The sequence below is a fragment of the Hydra viridissima genome, unplaced genomic scaffold (genome assembly GCF_058129835.1).
Source record: "Hydra viridissima isolate aposymbiotic clone 2 unplaced genomic scaffold, HvirCarnegie_v1 scaffold_1, whole genome shotgun sequence".
Taxonomy (NCBI): Eukaryota; Metazoa; Cnidaria; class Hydrozoa; order Anthoathecata; family Hydridae; genus Hydra; species Hydra viridissima.
The window spans coordinates 30,490,652-30,512,741 of NW_028324300.1; the positions used below are offsets into that span (position 1 = coordinate 30,490,652).

The following is a 22,090-nucleotide window of genomic DNA, read 5'->3' on the forward strand; positions in this document are numbered from 1 at the left end:
CAAAGCAGCGAACTATGAGAAAAGTGGTTAAAAAACTCAACTAGGTTACAAACAGGTTGAGTTTTTCAACCGTTTCCTTGAAAATTCATTTTCTGCACTAAGCAGAATTTTATTTCAGAGTTGATAAACAGCGTATTTTGGAGGCATGATGATTTGGAGACCGTCTCTAGTTGCTTCTCGCTCGTAACTAGCAGCGGCGGCCGTCAAACTGGAGGCGATATTTTGGGCTCTTACCGTTAGAAGAAATGAAGATAAACGGTATTTCCGGGTTTGTCAATTGAAGAAAAACAGCAGCGGACATGTAATCGGCGCACCCCCTTTAAGTTCGGTAAAACCGACAGTTTACGAGTCTGCTGGTTTGGTGTATTTTACAGAAACGGAAATCGAACGGCATTGGGTTTCGAATGGAAGAAAAAAATACTCATAAATAAACAGTTTTTTTTTCAATCACGTTTTAATATCTCACTCAAGCTTAACTTCTCAAACCTTTGAAGATGTCTCCTCTAACACATTTTATTAAACTAAATAATGAAGAAAATTTAACAAGATTTCTATAGCACCACAGAATAATTGATTCTCAGAACTATTGTGAATGTGGACATGCTATGAATGTTCAAAAGTATAATCGCTGTCAAGTAAATATTTTCGAAAAGTCTTAAACTTTTAGTTAATGAGTGTTGTTATTGTTTACTTTTGCTTTGTTTAAAGGTTTTTTTAAGCTAAGTTTTGATTTTTTTGTTTAACTTTTTGTATTAATATTTGTTATCAGATAAATAGATTCATCAAGTTTACTCTTCATTTAGGATAAACATATCTGGAGATGTTGCAAATGTAAGAGGACAAAAACAATAAGAAATGGTTTTTTTCAAAGTTCTTCTTCACTTAGTATTAGCGATATTCTACAACTAATGTTCTTATGGGTTGCAGAGGTCCCTGTAACAACAGCCAGTGATATAGTTGGTGTTTGCAGCAATACATCAATTCAGTGGTACCAGTATTTCAGGGACATTTGTTCCTTTAAATTAATTGATATTGCTAACAAAAATCAGTTAGGTGGCCCTGGCCATGTTGTTGAAATAGATGAGACATTGATGTTTAAAAGAAAGAACAATGTAGGGCATGTTGTTGAACAACATTGGGTATTTGGAGCTTATGATGTAACAAATAAAAAACGATATTTAACCCATGTAGAGGATCGATCTGCTGCATCATTGATTCCCTTAATTCAAAGATGGGTTGCTGTTGTTTCTACCATTCATTCAGATCAATGGGCTGCCTACAATAATTTGAAAAACATAGGCTATAACTATCTGACAGTAAACCACACAACTAACTTTGTTGATCCTGTAACCCAAGCAACATCAAACCATGTTGTGGCCATTTGGAGTCGAATAAAGTGAAGATTGAAGTTTGTTTGCGGATCACAAGGTGATTTAAAGTGGAGTCGACTTGATGAAGCTATATACAGGGAGTATTTTGCTTTCAAGTCTGAGAATCTTTGACAAAACTTTACACTTTATTTGCAACATATACATGACAAGTATCCTCTCTAATGAAATAAAATAAAAATGTTTTCAGTTTACTTTGTTTTATTAGAGTTTATAAAAAGTTTTTTCTATATAAAATTTAGTTGAAGAATGAAACTGTTTATTTATGTTTTTTCTTCCGTACCGTTCGAAACACAATGCCGCTCGATTTCCGATTCTGTAAAATACACCAAACCAGCAGACTCGTAAACTGTCGGTTTTACCGAACTTAAAGGGGGTGCGCCGATTACATGTCCACCGTTTTGGCGGACATGTAAACGGCGTGTGTAAGCCAGGAGCTTTTTAATGGACCAAAAGTTCTCTATTTTTTTAAATTATAAAGATTTTGTTAAAACAATGGATAGCAAGGAGAAAACAGCTTTGTTGTCGTTTGTGGCTGTTGTAAAAACTGGGAAAGAAAAAAACAGAAAACTCTGCAGATTTAGTTGTTAGAATGTTGAAAGCTTTTGGAGATCTCTGATTCAAAATAAGTATAAAAATTCATTTTGTAAACAGTCATTTTGACCAGTTTCCTTATCAAGATGTAAAAGACAGCATACAGTGGCTTAGGATAATCAAAAAACGGCAAAAACTCAATAAAACTTAATAAATATCGTTATTATATGTGAAATAATAGTTTCTTGAGTCAAAGGATTCAAATTTTTTAACAAAAATGTTTTTTACGCGCACTTTTGACGTGTACCTTGCATGTATACGCGTTCATGAGCGCGCAAGATTTGGCTGCACGCGTAAAACATAATTTTAATTAAAATTTTAGAATTTTCAAGCCAATATACAAAATCTTGGTACATTACTCTATTTGATATTTGTTTAACAATGATTTTTAAACAATGGTTTTTAAAGGCTGTTTGTTCAAAAAAATGAAACTTTTTTTCTATTTGTTATGTATATTTCATTATTTACCTTACAATCATTTTGATAACTTCATCTGGAAATGGTTTTCCTAAACAATTCTTATGCTTTCTTAATTTTGTTATTTATTCAAACTCATCAATACATCCTCAAAACATAACACAATTGGCAAAATTAATTTATGTAATATAAAAGTACTATGCAGTAGCAGTTTGCGTACAGTAGGAGACATAACATACCAGCCATAAAAATTCACTCTAAGTTTAGCTATTTCAGTGACAGTATAAATCTAACTCATTGTTACTAATGGGATATCCACAAGATATGGTCATGAGAATGCTATGCAATTTTATGTTCACAATCAGCGTAATTTCAGAAAAACTTTATAATTTTGAAATGCTTTTGGCAGAATTACTATCATTTATTTCAGCTGTTACAGTTGATATTGTTATACCATCTATATAAATACAGCTTTAGCAATATTAATGGTAGCAGCTGAAATCAGAGAAAAATCTTTATTTTTAGGATACTCAGGTGATTTAAGGCCAGTCCAAATTTTATGGTAGTTCGTCCTACCTTCTATAACTTCTTTTTAAAAAAAACTGTTTTTGAAAATTTGTTGTCTAAGCTGAATAATACTTAGCAAAAGTTGGGCTAAGTTGAAAAAAATATTATTGACAAAAATATGGTGGATGACACATTTTGTCCTTAAACTTAAAGATGAATGTTTCAAAAAAAAAAGGTTTAAATTGTTAAGCACAAATTTTCTCGTTATCTACAAGCTAAAAGACATCGATATTGAATTGTATTGTTTTTTCATACTTTGATTCAGAAGGTAGGGTAGAAAAGTCGACGTATACTTATTTCTTTCAACAACGAACACTGAAGTGTCGAGAACTCGGTAATACTTAGCGATTTTGCTTTGAAAGGCTTTTTGATGACCGCATAAACAGGGGCCGATGCTATAAACATAAAAAACGAAGTTTTTTCCGTAAAACACGAAGTTTTTACCGTAAAAAGCGAAGAAAAAAAAAGTCCATTGCTATAAACATTCAAAAAACTCCGTTTTTAAGATAAAAACTTCGCTATTAAATCCAATGCTATAAACGAACAAGGGAATCGCCTTTTCAGATAAAAAATGCGTTTTTTCGAAAAAAAACTTTAGATATTTTCTTCGTGATTTTTGGCGGCCATTGTTGGAACAACATTAGCGCTTCAAAATCATTGAACATTCTTTGTTTGTGTTTTTATGCAGATATTTTATAGATAAAGCTTAAAAGGATTTTGGTAACTTCATAATAAACTAATTACTTAAAATCTGCATTTAATCGATTATTCAGTTCCTTGTTGTGCTTCGTTAACAATGCATGCATGAATTTATAATTCCATACTTATTTATGATGGTTTTCGATAGTAATTTTGGTTAAACAAATTTTTCATAGTGTTTGACTAAAGAAAAGTATAAATAGTCGATAAATATGCCATATAATACACAAATACACAACAAAATAATACACAACAAAATAAAATGCTGTTTAAAGAACTTAAAATGTTACTAGCAATAAAAATCAGAGAAAACAAAGAGGTTCTTTTTGGGAAGCTTAGTATGTTTTAATTAGCAAACTATTTAAATAAAAATATGTATTGCTACATTATATTTTATATATATGTATATATGTATATATATATATATATATATATATATATATATATATATATATATATATATATATATATATACACACATATATATTTATATATATATATTTACAAATGTTATAGTATAAGTATGTAATATATAGTATATATTAACATAATATAAGTATGTAATCAATCAATCATATTTCTAAATAAAGATTTTACATTCAAGTTTATATACAAATAGTTATAAACTAATGTAAAGTAAACTACTAGCAGTGCTAATGATATATAACAAGGGTAATAATAATGGCAATTTAATCATTCTATTCAAAAACAGCAGAGATATTACAGTATATAAAATTAACAATGATAACATGATGTAATGTATAGTATATATCAATTATATATATATATATATATATATATATATATATATATATATATATATATATATATATATATTTAAATGACGACATCTTGTATGAGAGTTGAATAAATTTAATATATGAACTTCAATAAATACGAATTCTCTCAATACTAATTTTTTATTTTATCTAAGAAATTTTCGCTAGATTATTGATACTAGCATCTTCAGCTTTAATTACAAATATTATTAAATTAAATTACAAACAAACATTAACGGTAATGTCACGTTTTAATGGCTTCTTTAAACTTCGCTTTAGTTGGGCTTCTTTAATATTTCGTAGGTATAAAAAGTATGGCGTCCAGAATTGCGTTTTTACATATTGACCGTCATCTAAATTCATACCTCCATTTTTAGGTCCGCATTTGTTGAACTGAATTTCGATTGCCTCTCGAACTTTTCTTTCAAATTTTTTGGGTTCTACTTTTAGCGTCTTTACTTGATCCCATTTTATATTACCTGAACATTTAATTTTATGATGGCCAATTGCATATTGTTCTAATTTTTCTTCAAAAACATTTTTTTGGTGTTGTTTTGTTCTTGTTGCTATTTTCATTTTTGTTTCACCGATGTATTTTTGTTTACACTCGCATTCTATTAGGTATACTCCGGGATGGCTATTTGATGGTAGTTTTGTTTTGTTGCGCGAAGTTAGTAAAGATTTAAGATTTGCACTGGATTTAAAGACTGCCCTGTAACCTGCTTTCCTAAAGATTTTTCGAAGTTTTGGTGATAATACTGGGATCCACGGTAGTGATATAGTTGGCATAGTTGCTTTGTTGTTAGATAAAACTATTTCATTATTTGAGTGTCGTTTTTTTATAACAATATTTGCAAGGTCTTGTAATTTCTTCTTTTCGTATCCATTTTCAGCAAACACATTTATTAGGAAATCGATTTCTTTATTCAAAAATTTTTCAGAGCAAATTGATAAAGCTCTATGAATAAATCCTTTAAATATTCCTTCCAAGATTTTTGGATCGTGGTTTGAATTGGGCTTAACCTGAATATTTGTTATTGCTTTTTTTCGATGTATGTTAAAATCATATTTACCTTTTTGATTATTCGTTATTTGGATGTCTAAAAAATTTAATCTTTTATTTTCATCTTCCAATTCAATTGTGTATTTGATGGCATGATGTTGACTGTTTAATATTTGTTGAAAACGGATGGCATTATCTTTATTTGTAAATCTTGCGTGGCTATCATCTACGTACCTGAAAAACGATTTTATTTCTAACGGTGGATTAGAATGAAGCGCAATATTGATTGCTTTATTTTCAAAAAATTGCAGGAAACCTTCCGCAAGTACTACCATGAGTGAAACGGAAACGGAAACGGAAATACCTGAAAACCACAGGAATCTTTTAGAACTAGGACCAAAATTTGTTCCAACTATACAAAATATACCCTATTTAGACATTATTTCAATAACAGAATCCACTGCGTTAAAACTAGAGTATTGCAACAAAATTGAGAGTTCACAAGACTTACGCAGAAACGTGTTGAGGCAACTTAAAATGCTTAAACCGCAAAAAAACAATAACTTAAATTATAAACAGAGGGAAGCATTAAAACAAATAAAAGAAGACAGAAACATTGATATATACTCTTTTGATAAAGGAGCAGGCTTTGTTAGAATAGAACACAACAAAGCCATTGACAAAATTCGTCAAGAGATTGGCAAAACAAAGATAATTAAAGAGGACCCTACCATTTCATTTGCTACTAAAATTAGAACTTACCTATCAAAATTGAATAAAAAAGGGCGATTTACCAAAAAAGAATATGAAAGTCTTTACCCAAGCGACCCAGTACCGCCACGTATGTATGGTGTAATTAAAGCGCACAAACCGGAAAAATCATACCCTATGCGATTAGTAGTTTCAACCATCGGGACACCAAGTTATGGAATATCACAATATCTAGTAAATATATTTTTACCAATCTTAGATAAAAACATAACAAAGTTAAAAAATTCGTCAACTTTTGTAAAAACAGCTAAACTTTGGAATATATCAAATGATGAAATACAAGTATCTTATGACGTTGTCAATTTATATCCATCAATTCCTCTGGGAGAGGCTACAAAAATTCTTCTTGATATGTTAGAGCACTTCTCAAATTTAAATAAACTAACAAAAATAAGCGTTTCAGAAATAAAATCACTAATAGAACTGTGTTTATATAAATGTTATTTTTTATGGAATGAAGAAATTCATGAACTTGTAGATTCAGGTCCAATAGGACTTTCACTCATGGTAGTACTTGCGGAAGGTTTCCTGCAATTTTTTGAAAATAAAGCAATCAATATTGCGCTTCATTCTAATCCACCGTTAGAAATAAAATCGTTTTTCAGGTACGTAGATGATAGCCACGCAAGATTTACAAATAAAGATAATGCCATCCGTTTTCAACAAATATTAAACAGTCAACATCATGCCATCAAATACACAATTGAATTGGAAGATGAAAATAAAAGATTAAATTTTTTAGACATCCAAATAACGAATAATCAAAAAGGTAAATATGATTTTAACATACATCGAAAAAAAGCAATAACAAATATTCAGGTTAAGCCCAATTCAAACCACGATCCAAAAATCTTGGAAGGAATATTTAAAGGATTTATTCATAGAGCTTTATCAATTTGCTCTGAAAAATTTTTGAATAAAGAAATCGATTTCCTAATAAATGTGTTTGCTGAAAATGGATACGAAAAGAAGAAATTACAAGACCTTGCAAATATTGTTATAAAAAAACGACACTCAAATAATGAAATAGTTTTATCTAACAACAAAGCAACTATGCCAACTATATCACTACCGTGGATCCCAGTATTATCACCAAAACTTCGAAAAATCTTTAGGAAAGCAGGTTACAGGGCAGTCTTTAAATCCAGTGCAAATCTTAAATCTTTACTAACTTCGCGCAACAAAACAAAACTACCATCAAATAGCCATCCCGGAGTATACCTAATAGAATGCGAGTGTAAACAAAAATACATCGGTGAAACAAAAATGAAAATAGCAACAAGAACAAAACAACACCAAAAAAATGTTTTTGAAGAAAAATTAGAACAATATGCAATTGGCCATCATAAAATTAAATGTTCAGGTAATATAAAATGGGATCAAGTAAAGACGCTAAAAGTAGAACCCAAAAAATTTGAAAGAAAAGTTCGAGAGGCAATCGAAATTCAGTTCAACAAATGCGGACCTAAAAATGGAGGTATGAATTTAGATGACGGTCAATATGTAAAAACGCAATTCTGGACGCCATACTTTTTATACCTACGAAATATTAAAGAAGCCCAACTAAAGCGAAGTTTAAAGAAGCCATTAAAACGTGACATTACCGTTAATGTTTGTTTGTAATTTAATTTAATAATATTTGTAATTAAAGCTGAAGATGCTAGTATCAATAATCTAGCGAAAATTTCTTAGATAAAATAAAAAATTAGTATTGAGAGAATTCGTATTTATTGAAGTTCATATATTAAATATATATATATATATATATATATATATATATATATATATATATATATATATATATATATATATATATATATATATATATATATATATATATACTTCCAATAGTTTTATTAACTTAATACACTAACATTGAAAATAGCTTCTCCTACACTGTATAATACGATAAATTGTGTTGGTAAAGATTCCATGACAGTCTCTGAGAACATGAAAAAAAACATTTGTGCCAATAAAATGAAGAAATACCATTATTTGGAAAAGTACTGAAATGCTTTTATTTCGCTTAGTATAATGTTGCAAATCATCTTTAAGCCTAGTTTCTAAAAAATCTAATACAGCTCTTGGGACTCGATACTGCTCTCGAAAAACGTTGTCAGAAACATCTTCGTTAAAAAAGCGACCATTAAACTAAAATGATATTGAAAAACAAAACAAAAATATAATTTCTGCGCCTATTTAGTATGATTTCTGATTTTGTTCGATAAAAAATCATTAAAAAAAAATATATATATATATAGTAATTTTAAGTAATGTTTTAAACACCAACCTCTCGAGGCAATCGGTGGCGAAGCTCATTTTCTGCAACTTCGAAATCTAAGTCTTCATCCGAAAAAATTAAATTCATGTTTCTACTTTAATTTTACACAGTTTTTTTAAACACCAAATACTAGAATTTAAAAATATTCATAAAAATAGAATAGACAGCACAGCATACTTAATGACTAATAAAATTCATTAAGTAGGCCTAATAAATAAAAGTTACAATAAAAATTACTATTATATTACTACTATATATTACGGATAAAAAAAGTTCGTGAATTTTATTGACGTATACGTTTTATGCTTTATAGCAATGGGCGAAAAAAATACAAACAGCGATAAACTCTTCGAGATTACGAACTTTTTTTCGTACGTGAAAAATTGCGTTTTTACGAAAGATTTTTTTTCTCGAAAAAAACTTCGAATTGTTTATAGCATTGGCCCCAGAATGATTTCTGTCGGTGGAAGTTATTCATAATAAACAAAATAGAGCGTGTGGTCGTTATATAAGTTTGGTTAATAAGTTTAAATTTTCTTGATCTAAATAAGTAATAATTTCAAACTTTTTTTGTTAACAAAATATACATTTTTGAGATTTTATTATTGGTAGGCGCAGTTTTTAGAATAGACCAGTTTAATTTAAAGTTAATATTTTTGTCTTTTAGTTGCCAAATATATTTTGACAGCATAGTCTCTTTTGAGTACTTTTTATGATTTTTTTTTTATTTTAATGTAGTTGATGGAATTTCCTGGTCTAAGAAATCAATTACTATTTTATAATGCTTACTATATAACTAAAAAAAAAGATTTACAAGTATATTTTATAAAAAAATGTGATTTATTTTACTATTATTTTACATTGAAATTTGACTGATAGCATGTTTAATTTTTATTATAAAGATAAATAAAACTGGAGAAAATGAAGAAAAAGAAAATGTTCATTTAACAAGAATGAAAATATTGCGAGAAAGAAAAAGATTTAGATTGAAAATAAATAAAATCAGCAGTAGTCTTTAGTAGACTGTTGGCAAAACAAATTTAACCGATTTGCTTGGAAGAAATAGAAATCGATTTATTAAATTCTTTTGTAGTAAAATTATTATTATTTGAAGTACATTTTAAATCAATGACAACAAATGCATGGACATTAGTTGAATTAACAAGTAATTTACATAAATTTATTAAAAGCAGCTAAATAAGTTTAAAGATAATGGTAATTGTCGAATGTTTATATACATCAAAAAGAATTGGAAAAACCTTTGCAAATGGTTTTTAAAACATCCTTTGTGATATTATTGGAGTAATAGTTTAAATTCTAGTAATAAATTTTTGTTAAATAAGATTTGATTTGTATAGATTATCATTATTTAATTTATCATAATTTTTTATTCATTTTGTTTTAACAATAATCATCCAGTCAATTGATTTATTAATTTTTTGTTTGTTTAGATATTATCTAGATTATTTAGATATTGTTTAGATATCATATATATATATATATATATATATGTATATATATATATATATGTATATATATGTGTATGTATGTATATATATATATATATATATATATATATATATATATATATATATATATATATATATATATATATATATATGTACACTGCCAGTTTCTCTTTTTTCAGAATCATCAAGAAATCTTTCTATTTTCTTGTTCTTTAAGAACATTGAGCACTAATTTTGTAAAATACACTAACGCAATTTACATCCAATCTAAAAAATCTATTGCAAATAATAAGTATTCAAGATTTGAATAATAAATAATGTAGTTTGTTATAAATCATTATATTATATACTAATTCATAACATGTTATGAACTCATGATATATACTCAAAAAATTAGAAAACTTTCTTGTCGGACTTTTTTAGTCACCGCATTATTATAAACGTTTAGAAAAATCCCGCGGGATCTGAACGGCACAATTTTACGTCACCCTCAGATAAACGAAACAAACCCGAAATTTACGGAGACTGGCCTTAAACTACATGAGTAGTATTTAATTTTTTCCACTAAAATATTGTGTAAGAAGAGGATAAATGTGTCCAATGGCTAAGTTTCTAATCTTTTAATATTTTTTATCGCTGAGGTAAGTGTTTACTTTTAATGCAAGAGCTTTACACTCATATTTTAAGGAAAAGTTTTTTCCAAGATGTTTTTAACTTTTTTGATCTCTAAAGCATTTGACTTTTTTTTTTAAATGTACTTCTTGCGGAGGCTAAAATAGAGCATGATGCTCAACAGCTAGTTCTTTTATTTTTTCTCTTTGCTTCGCTCTCCAAGAATCTCCTATTGTTTATGGGGTTTTCTAGAACAAAAATGACTACTTTTTTTGTCATAAGATTTTCTTTAAGTAATCTTTTTATATAAATGTACCATAATTTCTACCACATTGTTTTAGCTTTTTTCCTTCACTTTTGAAATAAATATAGCTAAAGTAATCTTTACTTTATTTATGTTCTCTTTGCTGATTTCTTCAGTTTTATTTCATTTCGTTAAGTAAATCTTTCCTAGATCGTCATTTATTACGTTATTAACACGTCATTATTATCATTATCAATCCACGTCATTAATCCTTGTATATTCGACATAAGATCTTTATTTTAATTGTTTTAAGAAGTTAATGAAATCTTTAATATTTAACTGTTACTAAAAGTTAATAAAGTTAATAGTTAATAAAATCAAGTTAATAAAATCTCTAATCTATCGGAAACATTTTAAACATTAATACTTTATATAATTTTTCACTTTACACTGTATAACATTTTATGTTATTATTGATTTGACAATTATCACGTTAAGTTTCTTATAATATCTAAGTAAATAATGTTTCTTTGTTTATTACAGGAAGTACTGAAGTTGTTATGTAAAGCTATTTCAAATATGTAGTAATTATCGATTAACAAATCATTATTCAAAGTTAACAATAATCATTTTAACAAACTTCCAAGTAGCATATGATGATAAAAATGTTTCTTAAAAAGATATTTGATATATTAAAACAAGTCATACAATTAAAAAACTCAAATTAAAGAAATACAAATGTCACTGAGCCCATAAAAACTTTGTTTTGCAATTTCCTTTTTTTTCAATATATTTAAACTTTATTAAGTTAAAAGATTATTTTAAAAGTAAATATCCCAGATAACACATCGACGTCCTGCCGACGTCTTTAAGACGTCTTTGTTATGATCGACCCTACGTCGGCTAAAGACGTCGGATTGTCTGCGATCTGATCACCGGTTCTACGTCGGCCCAATCTATATGGCCCGACGTCCAGAAAATGGTATTTTGCCGACGTCGGCACATTGACATTATTGTGACTTTTGAAAAGAGCTGAAACAGCCGACTTCAGATGAAGAAGTCGGTTGGGCAGCAAATTGATCATCGGTCTTGAGTAAGCACAATATTAATATTCTTGCCCCGTTCATATATATAAACTGAACTTTGTTTAAACACACTAGTTCATCGTTACCCAGATTACACCGCAAGTTAGCCCGACGTCGGAATTTTGTAATTGGGCCACTTAACACAATATGGCGTCCTGCCGACGTTGATATCATTACGTCGGGCCAACCAATTAATTAAAACGTCTTACCGACTTCGTTAGGATAACGTCGGGCAATCCAAATTATTTTCACGTCCTGCTAACGTAGATATGATAACATTAAACCAACCAATTCATAACGTTGTATTATTGTGCAAACGTTATCCTACCGACAAAAGTAGGGCGTTTTAAATATAAAAATTTCCTTTTTTAATTTCAATTTTAGTTATAATTTTTATTTCTTTTAAATAAAAAAAATTATAGCCCTTTAAGGGCTATAATTTTTTTTATGCATATCTATAGATATGCATCTAGAACTAAATGTATCAAAAATTAAAATGAAAATAAAAAATTATAAACGAATTTTGATTGGTCAGTGAAAACACTGTGCTCACATGCTTCAAATTTATTTCCGCACGTGCGTCTAAAAGTCTGTATTTACGAATAAAAAGAAGGAAAAAAAAAGTCTAAAGAGAACTGAAGAAATGATGACTAGCAAGTATGTTACTTAAGCATTATTTTAAAATATATATTACAACTTTTTCATTTTTGATTAAATCAAGACAAATCATAAAGATTTGAAAGTTTCGTTGCTAATTTCCAACCATTGCTATTTTAAAACTTTAAAAATATGTAAAGATATTTTTAAAGTTTTAAGTTTACAAATGCAAGCTTGCATTTGTTAAATAGTTTTTAACTTTATATTTTTTGAACTCTCTTTAAATTTCTATTGACCTTTTGTTTGTCAACGTTGATGAGTCTTGTTAGTAATCGTTGGTGAGTCTTTTTGGTCAACGTTGTTTAAGGACATTGACCTTACAAGGTTAATAGTTTAATAATTTTTTTAAAAGGTTAGGTTAAGGTTAATAATTTTTTTAATAATAAATTTATTTTTATGCTTCATTCTAGTAATAGTTTCATAAAGCCTTTTCTATAGTGGCTTACTGAATAGGATTGATATATTTTTCTAACAATGCATCTACAGTGAAATTGTTGGATATTGTTATTAGGTCCAAATCATATTCTACCATGAGGCGTCGTAAACGAGCCAGAGTTCAAGCACACTTGAAAGACATTCAAACTTCAAGTGCCATAAATGGAGATGATGTTCTAGTTCATAATATTTTATCAATTGAGCATTCCTGTAAAACCCTTACTAATAATTTAATAGATATAAGTAATGAAGTCTATTTTAACAAAGAAACTGATTCTTGTGAAGCTTACAAAATTGCAGATGTCTTTAACACAAATCAAGTTCCACATAATAATTTTATGTTGAGTGAAAAAGTTAATAATCAGCCATTCGAATCAAATGACTATGTGTATCTCCAAATGAGTGACAGTGATAGGGTGGAATGGAATTCTGAATCAGATAATTTTCCAGATACTGATGACAGTGATGGTAAGGAAGGACTGGTTGTTGAGCTTGCATGTTGGGCTGTTGATGAAAATATTTCTCACAAGTCAATAAAATCTCTGTTACATATACTTCAACCACATCATTCTTTTTTGCCACTTGATCCCAGGACTTTATTGTCAACACCAAGATATGTGAGTTGTGAAAAGTTGAGTAGTGGTGGTTTATATCATCATTTTGGAATTGCCTCATGCTTGCAAAAATTGTTTGAAAGTGAAAAAATATTTTTAAATCCATCAGATTTTTCTGAATTTTTAATGCAATGCAATATCGAAGGTTTGCCTTTATTTAAAAGCACTGGTTTACAACTGTGGCCAATTCTTGGTTTATTAAAACAGCCAAGTGAAACAAGCAAACCTTTTCTAATTGGAATATATGCTGGTTACAACAAACCTTCTAATGTTATTGAATTTTTGAACTCATTTGTGATTGAAACCTCTCAATTGGAAAAAAATGGAATAAAACTGAAAGACAAACTTTATCAGTTTTGTATTCATAGTTTTGTCTGTGATGCTCCTGCTCGATCCTTTTTAAAAAATACAAAGCAGTATAGTGGTTATTATAGCTGTGATCGTTGCATTCAATCAGGAAAACATATTGGAAGAATGACATTTCCAGAAGTGAATAGTCCTTTTCGAACTAATGAAGCATTTAATGATATGTTGTATGAAGATCATTATAAAAATAATATTAAATCACCTCTAACACAGTTGTCAATTGGCATGGTAACCGACTTTGTCTTAGATTACATGCATCTGGTTTGTTTAGGTGTCATGAGAAAGTTATTACAGTTTTGGGTTAAAGGTCCTTTAAAAACTAGATTATCTGCACAACAAGTCATGAAAATAAGTGAACACCAGAAGTTGTTACGTAGTTCGATACCAAATGAGTTTCCACGTAAACCACGTTCCCTTACTGAACTAGATCGTTGGAAGGCAACTGAATTTCGTTTGTTTTTGTTGTATACTGGTCCAGTAGTTCTTAAATACAATATTCATCCTATTTTGTTCAAACATTTTTTGCTTCTTCATCTAGCTATTTCGTGTCTTGTTAGCAGTAAGCTTTGTCAAAATATGTGCGACTTTGCTCAAAAATTGTTGACAATATTTGTACAACATTCACTGAAATTATATGGACCAGAGTTTGTTACTTACAATGTTCACTGCCTAATTCATTTACCAGATGATGTTCGTCGGTTTGGTGCATTAGATGAAATAAGCGCTTTCCCTTTTGAAAATTACTTACAAAGTCTTAAAAACTTATAAGAAAACCGTCATTACCACTTAAGCAAGTTATAAGACGAGTTTCAGAAAAAATGCTAATCTCTGTCTCTAAGAAACATACAAAAAAAGATTACCCTATATGTAAATATGAACATAACAACGGTCCAATAATATGGCCTGAGTTGTTTAACGGCATTCAATATGAGAATATTGAACTTCAATCATTTATGTTTTCATTAACACAAAATAATAATTGTGTACTTCTAAATACTTTCAAAGTACCTTCAAAACATAATTAAAAAAGATTTTGATGTATTTATAGTTGTAAAGTTATTTTGCAATGTGAACTCGTTTTATGAATATCCTTTAGACTCAAAAATGTTAAAAACGTTCAAAGTGTCTCAAGTTGAAGATATTATTTCTATATATAGCATAAATGATGTAGTTTCAAAATGTGTGTGTTTACCTATCAATGATAGTGAACACCTCATTATTTCTTTTTTATAAAAAAAAATATATTAAATTGACAAATTATTTTTTAAAGTATAAATGTACTGGGTGAGAGCGAATTTTTTTTTTTTTTTTCTCCTTATATACCTTTTCAAGGCCGAAGGGGACCAATACAGTTTTGGAGCCTACTCTTTTTTTGTTGTTGTTGTTAATCATGGTACAACTGACTCTCGGCTATGTACCTCCGAAACATGAACTGTAATGAGCAAGTGCGCTGTGTGGAGAAACTAAGTTGAGCGCAGTACTTCCAGGGATGTGATGGGAGCGAAACTCCGAACCTCTCGTTTACAAAGGGAGCGCTCTTACCACTACCACATGTTTAGATTATATTGTATTGTTAATATGTTTAGATCATATTGTATTGTTCACTTTCTTGAAAGCGATGAAGTGGAAATTGCTCCTAAAACTTGGATTAGATGTACTGATGAACTTGATGAACATCTTGAATGTTATTGGCCACCGTACAAATCTCACCAAAGAATTTTAAAAGCTGTCCAAGCAACTATTGGCGTTGAAAATGATGAATGGAAAAGTTACAAAGCAAGAATTTTAAAAAATTATGGTAATTTTTTTGATATTTTAATAAAAATATAATATAAATATATAAAAATTTTGAAAAAAGTTTATAATAATTGTTTAAATACAGTGAACTCCCTATAACTCGGACCTCCAGGGGACCAAGAAATTAGTTCGAGTTTTAATTTAATGAAGAAAATTTTTCACTTTGAATAAGATTTTTTCATTATTTTTCTTCTAAAGTTTGAGTTATCGGCAAAATATAAGCCACAGTGACAAATAAAATGATTAGACTTATTTGTGAATGTTCAAGTTATTAGGGGTTTGAGTTATAGAGTGATTTATATGAGAAAGTATTAGTGAGTGTGTAATGGGAGCTGGAAAGTACTTTGAGTTATCCGGGGTTTGAGATATTGGGAGTATCTCAAACCCAATCAAACCCCAACAAACTGTATTTATAAAAATGTAATACAGAAGTTTGATACCCATTGAGTGCTAACAAAAATAAATCATGAATTGTCTTTTACTTACCAAATAAATACTTATTGTTTTTAGTGTCTTAGTCATAACTGATGTGTCATTTAAAATATAGTTATAAACTTAATAAAAATGGGTTTAGATTCATATGAAAGTGCAGAAAAAGATATTACAAAAGCAAAAGAGAAATCTGATTTGGGGACAGATGTTTCAGACATAGATGGAACAATGCAACGTAAACGTAAATGTACAAGGTATGTAAAAACTAAGTTATGTTTATTGATTTATTAATTTATCAAGATTATTTGTGGTTCAACATAAGTTTTCTCAGTATCTTTTAGTTGAAATTTTTTTTTAGGAATTCATATTTTCCTTTATCAGACACAGATATAAGCAGTAGTCCGGAAATAAATTTTTGTTTCCAAAAGAATAACTCTCAACAAGCTGAAGCTAAAAAAAATCTCAACAAAAGTTCTACACAAAAAAGACCTAAAAAGTCAACTATTGAATACGAAGACCTTCCTGAGCCCCCTGTTTTTTCAAATTCACACTTGGTTTATAACACTCAAGAATATGAGGCTAGCAAATCAAGTGGTCTGTCAAGCATTTTGTCAACATTATCAAAACCTCATGGAAAATCACATTTAAAAGAATCACCATCGTGCTCTGCAGATGAACGACTGCATTTAGCTGCAACGCGTACATTTTTAATTTATTTAAATGAACATTTTATTAAATCAGAATAATAGATTACTTATATATCAAATTATAGATTACATAATAGATTTTTAGATTAGTTAAAAAGATTATACTGAATGTACTGATTGATTAATGTATGATTATACTTAATTCTAAATAATCCTAAAACTATTGAATTAAGATTATCAGCAGCATCGTCAAGTGAAGCTATTTTTAAAGAAAGTATTCCTCCTTATCAAGAAGCCTTGAAAAAATCGGGTTACAATTGCGAACTTGCGTACCATCCAAGTATAAAATCAACAAACGGCAACCATAAACGTAAGATAATTTGGTATAATCCTCCTTTCAGTGCAAATCTTGTTACAAAAATAGGTAAATGTTTTTTGAACCTCATCGACTTCCACTTCCCAGTTAACCACAGGCTTCGTAAAATATTTAATAGAAACACAATCAAAATTAGTTATTCTTGCATGCCAAATATAAAATCCATTATTAACTCTCACAACAAAAACATTTTGCAAGATGAGGCAAAAACTAATGAAATGAAATGCAACTGCACTGACAAATCGAAATGTCCAATGAACAACCGTTGTCTTTCCAACAACATCGTTTATCAGGCCACCGTATATTCGAACAATCCGGAATATAAAGATAAAGTGTATATAGGACTTAGCGAAACATCTTTCAAAGCTCGGTATGCTAACCACTTAAAACCCTTTAATGCAGTTAGGTACAAGAACGATACAGAGCTGTCAAAGGAGGTATGGAAATTAAAAGAAAAAAACTTCACACCTTTTATCAGATGGAAAATTATTAAAAAATGCAAACCATACAACCCAGCATCAAGAGTTTGTAACCTTTGTTTGAACGAGAAGTTTCAAATTTTGATGTACAAAGGAGATAACCTACTTAATACAAGGAGTGAAATGGTCTCGAAGTGCAGGCACAAGAACAAGTTCCTTATTTCCTCATTTGATACCGAAGATTGATCCTGGTTTACTTCACTTCACTTTACGTTTACGTCACATTATACTTTTAAGATTTTGTTTCCATGGAGTCATTAGAACTCACGCCACCGTAATTATAAATGTAATTTTAACGTTTAATTTTGTAATATATGGCTGATGATTGCCGTTAGGCATGAAACTTAAAGTTCCATATTAAAGTTTTTCTTTATCGTTTTTAATTATAATTATATATATATATATATATATATATATATATATATATATATATATATATATATATATACACATATATTGTTGTTTTATGTTAAGATGCAGTTAGAAGAAATCCAGCAACAAGTGGAGCAACAGATAACGAGATAAGCATTGTTTGTCGGGACTGGTTTAAGTATGCAAGTGATCGAGATGAAGGAAGACAACGACGTGCAAATCATGCGAATCAACACTAATTGTAATACAAAGCGTATATAATATGTATAAATAAAAGTTTTGTTTTTTAGTTGTCATTTTTTTCGTTACTTTTTTTTAACTATTTGATAAAATTGTTGATAAGTCATTTAAACAATTTATTGCATATGCCCAATAATCGATAATAAATTTTGTAAACGTTAGACATGTTTTAATAATAAATTTTGTAAACATAATTTTTAAAATTAATTGTGAACTTTTGATATATCAATTAGTTGATAAACAATCAATCAATAAAGACTAATTAATTAACATCTAAATTTTGTATACAAAATTAAGCTGTATTTTTTTATTTGTCGCGTATTCAGTAAAAATTGAGCGGTTACGTATTCACACGATGTCGGGCAAAACTGTTCTTTGCTAACGTCGCGTGCAAATACAGCAACGTCGGCAAGCTAGCATTTTCTGTACGTTCGGCCGATTAGGTAGGGCCGATGTGGGACCGGCGATCAAATCGCAGACACGCCGACGTCTTAAACCGACGTAGGGCCGACCATAACAAAGACGTCTAAAAGACGTCGGGCGGACGTTCTTGTGTTATCTGGGTACGTACCAAAAGCAACATCTTTTTGAAGTCGAATAAAAGAAAGACCGCCTAACTTTGAATGAAAATGTGATTCGATTGCTATTATGAATTCAGCACAATACGTATGGAGCAATGTAAAAAAAAATCCATCAAAGTTGTCACAAAATAGCTCAAGGACACTTTAATTTTGTATCAACTGCTTTTATCCATATTTTATTCGTTTAAAGAAAAAAACAAAAACGGTTTATTTATAATATATATATATATATATATATATATATATATATATATATATAATAAATGGCTTATATCATAGTTAATATAAGTTAATGTTGACTTGCACGACTGGCACGTCGTTGTCTCCCTCCGTCCCGATCACTCGCATGTTTTAACCAATCCCGACAAACAATACCTATCTCGTTATCTGTTGCTCGACTAGTTGCTGGATTTCTTCTAACTGCATCTAAACATGCAAAACGTATCTATCTATCTATCTATCTAACTCTCTCTCTCTCTCTCTCTCTCTCTCTCTCTCTCTCTCTCTCTCTCTCTCTCTCTCTCTCTCTCTCTCTCTCTCTCTCTCTCTCTCTCTCTCTCTCTCTCTCTCTCTCTCTCTCTCTCTCTCTCTCTCTCTCTCTCTCTCTCTCTCTCTCTCTCTCTCTCTCTCTCTCTCTCTCTCTCTCTCTATATATATATATATATATATATATATATATATATATATATATATATATATATATGCAAAATAATAAAAGATAAATTAGTTCAAAGTAATTTCACCACAAACAATTGCATAAAGGTGCATTTTGCCAAATGGCATCTTATTTCCTTTGCCCTTCCAATTGCATAACTTTGCAACATCTGTGCTCAATAAACGACTAAGTACAGCTCTAGTAGTTGCCTTGACATTGAGACCTCCAACCAATCCAAGAAATCTTGTCTATATAAGTAAAATAAACACCTATAGCATAACTTTTTTTATTTTTAAAAAATGTAACAAAAATCTGCAAGTGTTTTTGGTTTTATTGAGCATAAACAGCGTATTTATATATTTTTTAAACATTTTCAAATATTTTTCACCCAAAATATTCTTATAAGAATATCTTGAGTTTAGAAATGTTTTATCTGGAACTTTTAAGAACTCTAATAAACAGGGTTTATTAAAGTTCTTAAAAGTTCCAGAAAGAACATTTCTAAACCTGCAACTTTAATACCAACAATTTTTCTTTACGAAATTTTCAAACATCTTGTGAATATAAACACGACAGAAGCATAACAAAATAAATCTGTTCTATCATATGTGAACTTTTGGAAGCATTCCAGTGAGTAACAAAAATTGACTAAATTAACACAAAACTACCTTCTATAATTAATTATAATAACTCAATCTAAGGCAAAATTCACACAAACTACCTTCATAAGACAAAGTGGCATATATAAAGTTTTACCAGTCTCCCTTTAACATCGCCTTCTTCAGCTTGATCATCAATAAGTTGAAGCTCTTCTGCTGTTGATGCAGGCAATTGAAAAGGTAATCCTCTAACTACATTATCGCCTTCATTAGTTAATACAAGTTGCTGTAATAGGTTTATGGTCTTCTCACCATGCTCCTTAAGTTCCTCTCCTTGCTCTTTAATTTCTTCAAGAAGAAGAATTAGTTTCTGTTGCACAGCTAAAAAAAAATAGTCGCATAACTTTTGACATAGCTTGCTGCTAACAAGACATGAAATGGCTACATGAATAAGCAAAAAATGCTTGTACAGAATAGGATGCATATTGTTTTGAAGAACTAATGGACCGGTATACAACAAAAACAAACAAAACTCAGTTGCCCTCCAATGATCTAGTTCAGTAAAGGAACGTGGTTTGCCTGCAAATTCATTTGGTATTGAAGGACACAATAACTTCTGATGTTCACTTATTTTCATAACTTGTTGTGTAGTTAATCTAGTTTTTAAAGGACCTTTAACCCAAAACTGTAATAACTTTCTCATAACGCCTAAACAGACAAGATGCATGTAGTCTAACACAAAGTTAGTTACCATGCCAATGGACAATTGTGTAAGTGGCGATTTTATATTGTTTTTATAATGATCTTCATATAACATATCATTAAATGCTTCATTAGTTCGAAGAGGACTATTCACTTCTGGAAAGGTCATTCTTCCTATATGTTTTCCAGATTGAATGCAATGATCACAGCTATAATATCCACTGTACAGCTTTGTATTTTTTAAAAAGGATCGAGCAGGAGATTTTATTGACTTGTGAGAAATATTTTCATCAACAGCCCAACATGCAAGCTCAACAACCAGTCCTTCCTTACCATCACTGTCATCAGTATCTGGAAAATTATCTGATTCAGAATTCCATTCCACCCTATCACTGTCACTCATTTGGAGATACACATAGTCATTTGATTCGAATGGCTGATTATTAACTTTTTCACTCAACATAAAATTATTATGTGGAACTTGATTTGTGTTAAAGACATCTGCAATTTTGTAAGCTTCACAAGAATCAGTTTCTTTGTTAAAATAGACTTCATTACTTATATCTATTAAATTATTAGTAAGGGTTTTACAGGAATGCTCAATTGATAAAATATTATGAACTAGAACATCATCTCCATTTATGGCACTTGAAGTTTGAATGTCTTTCAAGTGTGCTTGAACTCTGGCTCGTTTACGACGCCTCATGGTAGAATATGATTTGGACCTAATAACAATATCCAACAATTTCACTGTAGATGCATTGTTAGAAAAATATATCAATCCTATTCAGTAAGCCACTATAGAAAAGGCTTTATGAAACTATTACTAGAATGAAGCATAAAAATAAATTTATTATTAAAAAAATTATTAACCTTAACCTAACCTTTTAAAAAAATTATTAAACTATTAACCTTGTAAGGTCAATGTCCTTAAACAACGTTGACCAAAAAGACTCACCAACGATTACTAACAAGACTCATCAACGTTGACAAACAAAAGGTCAATAGAAATTTAAAGAGAGTTCAAAAAATATAAAGTTAAAAACTATTTAACAAATGCAAGCTTGCATTTGTAAACTTAAAACTTTAAAAATATCTTTACATATTTTTAAAGTTTTAAAATAGCAATGGTTGGAAATTAGCAACGAAACTTTCAAATCTTTATGATTTGTCTTGATTTAATCAAAAATGAAAAAGTTGTAATATATATTTTAAAATAATGCTTAAGT

General features: G+C 29.5%; 4 protein-coding genes and 1 pseudogene across 6 annotated transcripts; 3 read left to right on the forward strand and 2 right to left on the reverse strand.

The window, feature by feature from the left end:
* Window positions 1-832: 832 nt before the first annotated feature.
* Window positions 833-1,533, forward strand: LOC149894439 (uncharacterized). The gene has a single exon (XM_090072678.1). It carries the CDS (start codon window positions 909-911, stop codon window positions 1,398-1,400), a length of 492 nt encoding a protein of 163 aa, XP_089928804.1. The 5' UTR covers window positions 833-908; the 3' UTR covers window positions 1,401-1,533.
* Window positions 1,534-8,070: 6,537 nt separating this feature from the next.
* Window positions 8,071-8,787, reverse strand: LOC149894440 (uncharacterized). The gene is made up of 2 exons (XM_090075107.1): window positions 8,509-8,787; window positions 8,071-8,369 (listed from the first exon to the last, which is right to left on the reverse strand). Exons 1-2 carry the CDS (start codon window positions 8,584-8,586, stop codon window positions 8,088-8,090), a joined length of 360 nt encoding a protein of 119 aa, XP_089931233.1. The 5' UTR covers window positions 8,587-8,787; the 3' UTR covers window positions 8,071-8,087.
* Window positions 8,788-12,504: 3,717 nt separating this feature from the next.
* Window positions 12,505-18,538, forward strand: LOC149894441 (uncharacterized). Of its 3 annotated transcripts, XR_016449394.1 has the most exons (6): window positions 12,505-12,566; window positions 15,568-15,779; window positions 16,353-16,464; window positions 16,569-16,909; window positions 17,091-17,227; window positions 18,187-18,538. XR_016449394.1 is itself a non-coding variant. In XM_090076998.1 (5 exons), the coding sequence occupies exons 1-5, from the start codon at window positions 12,553-12,555 to the stop codon at window positions 17,156-17,158; spliced, it is 747 nt and encodes a 248-aa protein (XP_089933124.1). In that variant the 5' UTR covers window positions 12,505-12,552; the 3' UTR covers window positions 17,159-18,073. The 3 variants fall into 3 exon arrangements, 2 of the variants coding, with proteins under 2 accessions (XP_089933124.1, XP_089933125.1); XM_090076998.1 differs by lacking the exon at window positions 18,187-18,538 and having other exon boundaries at window positions 17,091-18,073; XM_090076999.1 differs by lacking the exons at window positions 16,569-16,909; window positions 17,091-17,227.
* On the forward strand, window positions 12,856-15,531 carry LOC149894442 (uncharacterized; annotated as a pseudogene).
* A 656-nt stretch (window positions 18,539-19,194) lies between the features above and the next one.
* On the reverse strand, window positions 19,195-21,807 carry LOC149894443 (uncharacterized). Its single transcript, XM_090078292.1, has 3 exons — window positions 20,317-21,807; window positions 19,649-19,808; window positions 19,195-19,331 (listed from the first exon to the last, which is right to left on the reverse strand). Exons 1-3 carry the CDS (start codon window positions 21,565-21,567, stop codon window positions 19,195-19,197), a joined length of 1,548 nt encoding a protein of 515 aa, XP_089934418.1. The 5' UTR covers window positions 21,568-21,807.
* Window positions 21,808-22,090: the final 283 nt, after the last annotated feature.